Raw genomic sequence first — 12191 nt, forward strand, 5'->3', positions numbered from 1 at the left:
GTGTCCTTGGCGGGGCCTCTGTTCTTGTACAGACACCTGTGCTGTCTGTGTGTACACGGGTGCCTCGGGGTGGGGACAGGAGCCGCTTCAGTGTCTGTGGGGGGTCCGGATGCCATCTGTCGTGGCCCCCACCAGGACTGAAGGGCTCCGTGGTTTCTACTCACAGTTCCACACCCAGAGCCCCCCACTGCTCACCCCGGGGTAGGATTCAGTGCTTCTGCTCGGTCTGGTCCGAGCCCCCTCTGTTCAGTTACTCCTTCATAATACCTGCAGTCCTAATGCATTCCTTCCTCGCCCCGTGCTCTGGTATGTGCTATTTTTGTCTTTGCCGCCCCACATCTCTGTCTTTAACCTTCACCCGTGCCCTGCACAGCTCGTCCCGCGCGTGCATGCCTGGCACTGTCCCTGGAAGGGGGGGGGGGGAGGCTATACTGTGGCACCAGGGGGTCAGCTGTGTGTTCTGCCCTTTCACGCTAGTTCAGGGGTCGCAACCTTTTCTGCAACAAGAGCTACTTATGTTCAGTGCACATCATCCCTAGCTGTTAACTTTAGTGATTTAGTTGTGACCGCCCTATCCAAGACTGTCAGGAGTGATCACATTGGTGCATTAGGCTGAGTTGCTAGCAGTAAAGTAAAACAAGAAACAAGCATTTGCAATGCAATGGGTCTCACGTTTGCTCGAGTTAGAGCTATTAGCATTGTAAACTCTTGCCACATAAATTGAAAATGAAAAGTAATACAGTTTCACATAACTAACCGGACACTTCTTGCCATATAAACTGAAAAGTAAAGGTTTCACATAAGCGAGCCGACCACCGCCTTCAGCCCAACACAGACACACAAAAGGAAATAAAAGTTTGCTTGCAGTGAAACCTATCGGCAAAAGTGCAGTTATCCATGTAACCGGCAAAAGTGCAATTACCTATGTAACAAGATCGATGTGATGCAAAGCACGAGACTACTGCCCAGCGATCGCGCTGCTAAATAAAGAGAAAAAGTAGTCCAGAACCCGGGCGGAAACATCGAGCCTTGTGTGTTTTCAGTAGTTGGTCAGTGCGCTCAAGGAGGGATAAATACCGGAAAAGGCATGACTTATGCGTGCCTTTCACTAATGAAAGCAAGCAAATTTTAAAAGGCAAGCCCACGAACCAATGAAAGTGACTGACGTCACATGGGGGTTGTTTAATAGCCCAAAGATTCCAACACGGGACGGAGCGCTTTCAATTTGGAGTACCTCTAAATGTGTAATACACAACAGCCCACTGCAACTTTTCTGGCATCAACATAACCATATAAGTAATAAATATCTCTCAAATAATACTTTCAATACATTTAGAAAATTCAGCCATTTTTCTCTACACAACACCTTATGAGTACTGAAAATACACACATTTTTATATTGAATACATGCTTTTTAATTTATGTATATATATTATAATTCGCCCAAGCAAAAGCTCCAACAGTAGTAGCCCAGGCTACACCCGCAAGAGCTATTCACAGGGAGCTGGAGAGCTACTGGTAGCTCACAAACTACTCGTTGGAGACACCTGCCCTAGAGTCATCACCCCAGCTGGCTACCTGTGACCTCTCCTTCCCTCTGCACAGTGTTAGGAGTACAGAGGTGACAGTGGTGATGAAAAGAGTGCCAGGGATTGGTCCAGCACTGGTGGCGTCAGTGGTAAGGTGACCAGAATTTTAAAGTAAAAAACCTGGACATTTCATAAAAAATGAAAAGGGACAACAATTTAACTTCAACCAAGTGCGCAGAATGACACCTTCCATCAGCGTAGAATTAAAGCAGAGAAACTAAGAACATTAATAAAATGCTTTTTTTAAAGTCAGTATCAGGCTTGGTAATTAAATTGCTTTCTTTTATCTACTCCTAACTAATCATGCTTTGGAGACATCATTAAGGCACCTCCAATCGTTTTCAGGCAACCCCCTTTAAAAACTGTGACATGAGATAAATTTCCCGAAATCTACAGGGCCAGCTGGTGAAATACCAGGTCCGTCCCGGCAAATCCGAGCCGCCTTCTTACCCTAGTTGACGGATCTTACCACCATCAAGCCCCCCTACATCTGCATGGACAAATACGGCTAAATACACAAGGGAAGTACCCTCATCCATCTTTTGGGACTTCCCCTGAACAGTATCCTCCTCCTGGCTGTGGGAAGCGAACAGTGGCACCAGCTGGATCTGTGCATGGCTGGTAGAAAACCTACGGGCACAATGTTCTTTCGCCTCTGTTGCTTCTAATGCTCTCTCTATCGGCTACGGATGCACTTTAAGGACATAAAGGTTGCAAGTGTAAACACTGTTTTAATTTCTCCTTTCTTTTCTGACTTTGCACGCGTGCTGCACTGTGAAGCACGCATACAAAGTAGGAAAAATGTTAAGGTGTCTCTAAGCATAGTATTTTGTACCCTTCCAGTACAAAACCTATGCTGGGCTCACGCACACCCTTGCACCATGGCAAAAAGGCACGTGTAAGGAAATGCCTCCTTGGCATGGTTACCCCTTGACTTTTTGCCTTTGCTGATGCTATGTTTTGAATTGAAAGTGTGCTGAGGCCTGCTAACCAGGCCCCAGCACCAGTGTTCTTTCCCTAACCTGTACTTTTGTATCCACAATTGGCACACCCTGGCATCCAGGTAAGTCCCTTGTAACTGGTACCCCTGGTACCAAGGGCCCTGATGCCAGGGAAGGTCTCTAAGGGCTGCAGCATCCCTCTAGCAGGCCTTACAGCCCTAAGGCAGGGTGCACTATACCATAGGTGAGGGCACCAGTGCATGAGCACTGTGCCCCTACAGTGTCTAAGCCAAACCTTAGACATTGTAAGTGCAGGGTAGCCATAAGAGTATATGGCCTGGGAGTCTGTCAAACACAAACTCCACAGCACCATAGTGGCTACACTGAAAACTGGGAAGTTTGGTATCAAACTTCTCAGCACAATAAATGCACACTGATGCCAGTGTACATTTTATTGTAAAATACACCCCAGAGGGCACCTTAGAGGTGCCCCCTGAAACTTTAACCAACTACCTGTGTAGGCTGACTGGTTTTAGCAGCCTGCCACACTCAAGACATGTTGCTGGCCCCATGGGGAGAGTGCCTTTGTCACTCTGAGGCCAGTAACAAAGCCTGCACTGGGTGGAGATGCTAACACCTCCCCCAGGCAGGAGCTGTAACACCTGGCGGTGAGCCTCAAAGGCTCACCCCCTTTGTTCCAGCACCACAGGGCACTCCAGCTAGTGGAGTTGCCCGCCCCCTCCGGTCACGGCCCCACTTTTGGCGGCAAGGCCGGAGGAAAAAATGAGAATAACAAGGAGTCGTCACTGGCCAGTCAGGACAGCCCCTAAGGTGTCCTGAGCTGAAGTGACTCTAACTTTTAGAAATCCTCCATCTTGCAGATGGAGGATTCCCCCAATAGGGATAGGAATGGGACCCCCTCCCCTTGGGAGGAGGCACAAAAAAGGTGTACCCACCCTCAGGGCTAGTAGCCATTGGCTACTAACCCCCCAGACCTAAACACGCCTTTAAATTTAGTACTTAAGGGCTCCCCTGAACCTAAGAATTTAGATTCCTGCAACTTACAGAAGAAGAGGACTGCTGAGCTGAAAAACCCCTGCAGAAGAAGAAAGAAGACACCAACTGCTTTGGCCCCAGTCCTACCGGCCTGTCTCCTGCCTTCAGAAGAAAACTGCTCCAGCGACGCTTTCCCCAGGACCAGCGACCCCTGAATCCTCAGAGGACTGACCTGCTTCTAAGAGACCAAGAAACTCCAGAGAACAGCGGCCCTGTTCAACAAAGACTGCAACTTTGTTTCCAGAGGAGCAGATTTAAAGACCCCTGCAATCCCCGCAAGAAGCGCGAGACTTGCAACACTGCACCCGGCGACCCCGACTCGACTGGTGAAGAAACAACGCTACAGGGAGGACCCCCAGGCGACTCTGAGACTGTGAGTAACCAAAGTTGCCCCCCTAAGCCCCCACAGCGACGCCTGCAGAGGGAATCCCGAGGCTCCCCCTGACCGCGACTGCCTGACTCTGAAATCCCGACGCCTGGAAAAGACCCTGCACCCGCAGCCCCCAGGACCTGAAGGATCGGAACTCCAGTGCAGGAGTGACCCCCAGGAGGCCCTCTCCCTTGCCCAGGTGGTGGCTACCCCGAGGAGCCCCCCCCCCCCCCTTGCCTGCCTGCACCGCTGAAGAGACCCCTTGGTCTCTCATTGAAAACAATTGGAAACCCGACGCATGTTTGCACACTGCACCCGGCCGACCCCGCGCTGCTGAGGGTGTACTTTTTGTGCTGACTTGTGCCCCCCCCGGTGCCCTACATAACCCCCCTGGTCTGCCCTCCGAAGACGCGGGTACTTACCTGCTGGCAGACTGGAACCGGGGCACCCCCTTACCTCCATTGAAGCCTATGTGTTTTGGGCACCTCTTTGACCTCTGCACCTGACCGGCCCTGAGCTGCTGGTGTGGTGACTTTGGGGTTGCTTTGAACCCCCAATGGTGGGCTACCTTGGACCCCAATTTGAACCCCGTAGGTGGTTTACTTACCTGCAAGAACTAACATTACTTTACCTCCCCAGGAACTGTGAAAATTGCACTGTGTCCACTTTTAAAACAGCTAAATGTGTTTTATGTCAAAAGTATACATCCTATTGTGATTATTCAAAGTTCCTAGAGTACTTACCTGCAATACCTTTCAAATGAGATATTACATGTAGAATTTGAACCTGTGGTTCTTAAAATAAACTAAGAAAATATATTTTTCGATACAAAAACCTATTGGCTTGGAATTGTCTCTGAGTGTGTGTTCCTCATTTATTGCCTGTGTGTATGTACAACAAATGTTTAACACTACTCCTTGGATAAGCCTACTGCTCGACCACACTACCACAAAATAGAGCATTAGTATTATCTCTTTTTGCCACTATCTTACCTCTAAGGGGAACCCTTGGACTCTGTGCATGCTATTCCTTACTTTGAAATAGCACATACAGAGCCAACTTCCTACAGCACGTGATTAGCGCACAGGAGCTAAAATTAGCGCCGGCACTAGGGAGGCGGGAGGAGAGAGACATTTTCTGTAGATATGGTGCTCTCCTGTCTCTCCTTCCTATGCAGCACAGCATTTTTCGTTACTGCAGTGCGCTGTGTGATTATATGATAAATCTGGGCCTGTGCTTCTCTGGAGGAAGACGTGGGCCTGTCAGGGCGGCAGAGGACAGGGCTTGCAGTGGGTGAAGAGCATCTTCACCAACTCCTGTTAAACTGCCCTGGAGGGAGGGACAGAGGCAGGTCACAGACACGTAGAACAACACATGGAAGAGACAAGGATGTTGTTATTACCTGAATAGGCCCCAATGAAAAACCGTCCCAGGATCATCATCTCGTAGGACTGGCACAGTTTGGACAAGGCCATCATGCCCCCTCCAATGAAAGCCAGGCCATTGTTCAGGATCATGGCCTTCCTCCTACAGAAAGAGAAAAGACAGAGCTTCAGGAAAAGGAAAGAGAGAATCTGGAGAATAGAGACAATGCTCTAGAAGTAGAATGGCTGGTAGGTGGGCGCAAAAAAGGGAAACACAAAATGAACAAATGCGCAATGAGACAAAATAGAGAAAAAAAACTTGACAAAAAAACGAAAGAAAGGTTGAAAATAATTCAAGATAGAAACAATTAAAGGGAATTGAAATGGGGCATAACCAATAGAAGTGGTAGATGAGAAAAAAAATGCAACATGGTTGACAAGGAACAAAAAAAGACTGAAAGAAAGACAGGGAAATACAAATTTAGAAGGAAATTGAGATAGAGAGCAACAGATAACGTTTAAAAAAGACTAAGAGCCAATGCTAATAGAACAAACACAAGGGCTAAAGAGCAAAAAAAAAAAGAAAAGGAGAGAGAACGAATACAGGAAGTGGGGATAGAAAAGGAATGCAAAAGAAAGAGAACAAGTGAGAGCATACAGATAAACAGGAACAACTACAAGAGGGGAGCATGAGGGAAAACGGCAGAGGAGAGAAAAAACAATGAAAGCAAACAGAAGGTATGCTAGGAAGCAAAAATAGGGTAAAACGTGAGACAGAAAAAGAAAGGATTAAAAACAGAAAAAGAACGAATGCCATGGAAGGAAAAGGGGCGAGACAAGAACACGCAAAAGAGGGCAAGTGACTGACGTTTCAAAAAGACCTGCATGAGAATAAGCAAAGTTAGTGACTAGAGCTAGAGGAATGGCTCACAATAGAGGGAAGACGGATGGACCGGTCATAGGGAAAGAAAAGTAGTGAAAGGGATGAAAGGAGATGAGTGGAAAAACTAGGAAAAGACATTTGAGAGGGTGAAGCTCAAGAAGTCGGAAGGTTAGAAGTAATTTAAAAAGCTACCTTCCCAGCCATTCTGAGATGACCCCCACCATGAACGATGAGATCATGCCTCCGATGGAGAAGATGGCCACGGAGAGGGACCACAGCGTGGTGAGGGTGGAAGGGCTGATGGGTTCAGGGTCCTCCTTCCCCTGCCGGTGCATCCACGTGGCATTGTAGCTCTGCTCTATTATCTGAAAAGCAGGGGAAAGTGCAAATAAATCTTTATTCTAAGCGAGTGCTTATTAGTTAAGTTTAAAATCACTGTAGTGCGCGCTAAGAGCCCAGGCAAAAAGTTGTCTATGCTCCTGCCCCGCTGCAAGATGGAACTGGACTCTAAAATTTAGCACTCTACCTACAAATATACACACACATGCATTCATACATGTGTGCAGTGCAAACAACAAAGTGGTCCTCACGGATAACACAAGCAATTGCTTTGCATGCAAAGAAATACATCTTCAAAGAACAAGCTAATTGCTCACAGCTTAACTAATAGCAGAAAAAAGAAAAACAGACGAACAAATAAACACACCAGAGCCACATATAAATGCAAAAATGTCATATACATCAACGCTTGATAAGATACACTGTAATAATACAGTGCAGGACGCAACTGAAAGCTTGTCGACGTTTCGAAGAAGAGAATGGAAATTCAATGCCTTGACTCAGGACAGTAACGTTGCGGAGCAACCTACAGAGTTCGAGTCAGTGAACCCTTGATTGAGTATCTCAAACTATATAGTGGGTAAGAAAAGGATTATACCACATCCAGGACGCAAAAAACGTCCACAATTGCTCAAAGGTGCAGCATAAGTTAATTTGCGTCCCTTCCCATCACAGTCTGGGTAGGGCGTTGTCCTTGAGTGTGTTACAAAACAGAAAGCTCTTCGTCTAAGTTGTGGAATTAGCTCACGTGGATACTGTGTATCCTTGGCAAAAGGATAGCCATCTTTCAAAGTCACTGATGATCCTTTACGAGGCTCTTAAACATATTACAAGCCCAAAGGCATTTTGTATGTCGAAAGAGCTCCCGCAGCTACTTTGCATCCTTTTTTGGAACTTTACAACTTCTTACAAAGTAAACAATTCTTCCCAAAGTGAAAAAAAAAAACCACAGCAAACATTGACTGGGCTTTCACCAATACAATGTATCCAGCTGGAGGATTCAATACAGCGGTGAGCTGCACTCCCAACGTATTACCTCGTCAAATGATACAACCACAAAAACAGAAAGAAACACGTGTGGGCTCACCGGTCTCAAAAAGTACAACTGAATCTAAATGACATGCTCTGTCATGATGAAACACCTTACCAGACACTGCAGTCTTGGGAGGGTATATGTATGATGGAATACCTTCCCAGACAGACACGCTGCAGCCTGAAGAGTGTACATCTATGATGGAACACCTTACTAGACACTGCAGTCTGGGAAGGGTACATCTATAATGGAACACCTTACCAGACACTGCAGTCTGAGGAGGGTACATCTATAATTGAACACCTTACTAGACACTGCAGTCTGGGGAGGGTATATCTATAGTGGAACACCTTACTCTAGACACTGCAGTCTGGGGAGGGTACATCTATAATGGAACACCTTACCAGACACTGCAGTCTGGGGAGGGTACATCTATAAGGAACACCTTACCAGACACTGCAGTCTGAGGAGGGAACTATAATGGAACACCTTACCAGACACTGCAGTCTGGGGAGGGTACATCTATAATGGAACACCTTACTAGACACTGCAGTCTGGGTAGGGTACATCTATGATGGAACACCTTACCAGACACTGCAGCCTGAGGAGGGTTTATCTATGATTTAACACCTTACCAGACACTGCAGTCTGAGGAGACGCGTTTCAGGAGGGTACATCCGTGATGGAACACCTCACCAGACACTCTGCAGTCTGCAAAGGGCACATCTATGATGGAACACCTTACCAGACACTACATTCTGGGGAGGATGCATCTGTGGTGGTCAAAAATCTGAGACTACTACCCACAGCATACTGAATATTGAAATACTATAATATTAAACTTACTCCAGACTGGGGTAAGGAATCAAAACTTTTTACCACAGAATGTTATGTTCAGTATGAAAGTCTGCATTCAGACCCCTGTAAAACTCCTACAGTGGAACCTGCAGTACTGCATGCTACAAGCAGCTATCCAGGATAAATCCTACAACTCCCCTTCAGAGATTTCACCTGAAGGACAATTAACTGTACCAGCAAGGCGATCTTTCTTGGACAGCTTGAACTTACAAAACATAGCTTCAGGATAAGGAAATATAGCGAGAAGATCTGAAACAGCCCTTTAATGGTCTACGTCAGTGGTTCATTACCGGAGTCCGCGATGCCTACTTAGGGGGTCTGCGACTATTTTACAATATTGTATTATATTATAATGAATAAAGTACAATTGTAGAAAATTGGCATTTTCTTCTTTAAATCATCTAGTGCCTTCTGCCTGTCTCTGGATACACATCTGGGGTGGGTGAAAGCTGAGGTGTGTGCATTACCTCTATAAAGCCACACACAACAAGGAGCTTAGGTGTGCCTGATGGGCCATTCACATCCTGCTGGATTATTAACATCTTGATGGGCCATCCTGGGCAGGATGGGAGGGAGGAGCTGACACTTGTACCTGAATGGGCTGTGCCTGTCCCCACACAAAGAGGTGCATACCCCCTGTAATGAGTCTGGAGCCAGGACAGGTAGAGCAGGGACTCTCTGCACTTCAAAGGCCTCTCCTTGAAGTCTCTCTCACTTTAAAGGTACAACTGGGTATAAGTATTGGACCTCAGACACCACCAAACAAGTACACTTCTGACCAAAGGACATTCTGCCAGGAAGAAGGACATGGATGAAAGGGCTGTCACTCAAATGGAATTTGCTGGACTCCTGCTCTGCTGTGCCAGCCCTGATGTCTGCTGTCTCCTTGCCTGGGAAATAGAAGGCCTGGACTTGCATCTTTTCATCCCCAGAACCAAAGTGACTCCAAGGACTTGCTGGCTTGCCTCCAGTTCTGAAGTCTCAGGGAAATCAACGACTTCACTCCATCTTGCAACAGCACCTTGACGTTTGCTTGCCAAGGGATGCCAATCCAGTCCTGGGCCCCTAGGTGTAGGTATAAAGTGCTGCAACTGTAAAATCCATGCATCGTCATTGTTGAGCAGTTAGGAACTGACACATCTCCCCTCGACACCGCTGCATTGCTGCTGCTGCTGAGGATAAAGACATTGCATTGCTAGCTGCACGGCTCAACGACGACGTATTGCCTTCATTGCACTGGGGTTTGCCAACGCAATGCTGTTCGAGGAAATCACATCAACGGATGCGTCGCTCGACAATGACACATCTCCAACTGCACAAGCTTACTGTGAAAAAAGAGACAGATCTTAAGTTTTCCCCTAAAAGAGAATTCATCCTGTATCTGCCGAAGAATCAAAGGAAGGTTATTCCATCATCAGGGGCCCCCAAAAAAAAAAAAATCATCCACCAGCCTTCGCCATAGGTACTCTAAGGTTCCGAGCCAGAAAGTCGTTAGAGGACCGTAAGACTCTACTCGGACAATAGTAGGCAACCTAGTTTTTATTATTTTCGTGTGGTGTTTGTAATGTTTCACTGTTTTAAGTGTTGCACAAATACTTTACACAATGCGTCCTAAATTAAGCCTGACTGCTCTGTCTAAGCTTCTTGAGGGTAAGCACAGGTTAGTTCATGGTGTCTAACTGACGTACCCTGACTAGGATTGTGGTCCCTACTTGGACAGGGTGCATAACTCTGCCAACCAGAGACCAAATTTCTAACACCCCTACCAGAAAAAAAAAAAAGTAGTAAACCTGCAGCACTGCATCCAAAAAGAGATTAAAACAAGCAAAATTACCCCAGATTATTTAAGTGGACCATAAACCCCTTGCAAAAGTGAGCAAACCTCTGAAATTACAATACACAAGAGGTACCAACAATTACGCGCTACAAAAATAAGTATAACCCATTGTCATGCAGATCAAACAAGTAAGGACCCACATGTCTCTCATCCTCAAAGAATGACCATGTCCTCAGTCTCGCCTCCAGCCCTGCCTAATCAAGCATTGCCCACAGATGCAGATGTAAATATGGGCCATGTTTATATCAGAGTTTGAAAATGCATGTTCATGTGATATGATTCATAAACAGGCTCCAGCCAAATTATATTCAACCCCCTGAAACTACTAAACAACAGTCCAGCCCATCCGAAAAGCACAGTAAATTCCCAACAACGTCATATTTTGTGCAGCAGTCTTACCTTTTGGGGGGCGTTGATGACACCGATGTTATACCCAAACTGCAGGGACCCCAAGACCGCAGTGAAGACAGCCAGCACCAGGCGGCCTGTCACCCTCTTCTGCTTCACTTGCTCCTGCTGCAAAACAGAAATCAGACAGCGCCAAGGGGGTTACAACAGTGGCCACGTGTGCCATGTCCCATACGAGACACTTCTTTCCCCAATCTCTGCAGTGACCTGCCTGTCCTCCTACAGAGGACTTCTCTCATGTGACTGAACAGGTCCCTGTACCCACTTCTGGTATCTACCATCACTATGTGGAATAAAACTGCTTGTAAATGTTGAAATCTTAAATTAAATGGACAGGTTTGGAACCACGCATGTGCAGCACTCCATGCTCCCTGCCTTCCCCATGTGCACCTCCCTTCAGTTACTATGTTTTTGCTGGTGTCTCCTCCTTTCTAGGGTGATCAGGGATCCCAAATTTACCAGGGCAGTCCAAGATTTGGGGAAATTCTCCTCGTGCCACGATTTTTCGAGAGGGATGACTAAAAACAGTGGGAGGCATGTTTTTATTTGTTCCAAAGCAGGGATAGTTAGTGGCTGTTATAAGAAAGCAATTTAATTAACAGGAATGATACTGAGTTCAAACATTTCATTATATGTATTTTCTTAGTACCTGTTCTGTACTTCTGTGTTGATGAGCGCTGTCATTCTGTGGCTCTTGGTTAATGGGAAATTATAGGCCTTCTATTTTTGTGCAATGTCACCCTACTCATTTTGCAGGTATAAACTACCTGTTTCTCATCCTAAGTTCTTGACACAGGATATTGTGATCCAAAGTTTGAGGGGCTGTTTCTCTGTTTAAGTATATTTTTTATTACCCAAAGATATGCCTCAGTTTTCTCTCTTCTACTCAAGAGCCTTTTAGGGTGTTTACCTCTACAACCATCTTCTCCACACAGTCCACGGGTAGCAGTTTTCCGTTGCCTCTTTTAAAGGTGATTTGTTGTTGCGCTACAAATATTTTCTGCTTCAGTCACATGGCCTTTGGAAGCTGCTACCTGGACACTCCTGTGCATTTTCTGATGTCCATGCCCCAAAATTACCCTGAAGCTGCATTACGTTTACTTAGAGAAGAGAGGTCCTTAAGGGGTCAAACTGGTTGAGACAAAAAAAACTTACATGCTTTACTGCCAAATTACTTGTTTGTCCCAGATCTAATCAGTACACAATGAAGGAGCAGGCACTGTACCGTGACAATTAAACTGATTCAATCTAGAACGTGGCCTCAATCCAGCTTTGGCCATGCCCTGCAGAGCGCTTTCTTAGACAGAGGGGGTTATTACAACTTTGGAGGAGGTGTTAATCCGTCCCAAATGTGACGGATATACCACCAGCCGTATTCCATAGGATATAATGGACTCGTAATACGGCTGGTGGTATATCCGTCACTTTACCGTCACTTTTGGGATGGATTAACACCTCCTCCAAAGTTGTAATAACCCCCTAAGTTCCTGATTTAGAGTTTGGCAGACGAGTT

General features: G+C 46.2%; 1 protein-coding gene across 1 annotated transcript in view; it reads right to left on the reverse strand.

The window, feature by feature from the left end:
- The window catches only part of SLC2A4 (solute carrier family 2 member 4), a 99264-nt gene that overhangs the window by 31761 nt on the left and 55312 nt on the right, over positions 1-12191 (reverse strand). Inside the window, exons 2-4 of the mRNA XM_069215518.1 lie at positions 10670-10786; positions 6396-6568; positions 5359-5483 (exon numbers count right to left, since the gene is read on the reverse strand). Of these exons, the coding sequence (XP_069071619.1) occupies positions 5359-5483; positions 6396-6568; positions 10670-10786 (415 nt within the window). The remainder of the gene's footprint in view (positions 1-5358; positions 5484-6395; positions 6569-10669; positions 10787-12191) is intronic.

The sequence above is a fragment of the Pleurodeles waltl genome, chromosome 12 (assembly GCF_031143425.1).
Source record: "Pleurodeles waltl isolate 20211129_DDA chromosome 12, aPleWal1.hap1.20221129, whole genome shotgun sequence".
Taxonomy (NCBI): Eukaryota; Metazoa; Chordata; class Amphibia; order Caudata; family Salamandridae; genus Pleurodeles; species Pleurodeles waltl.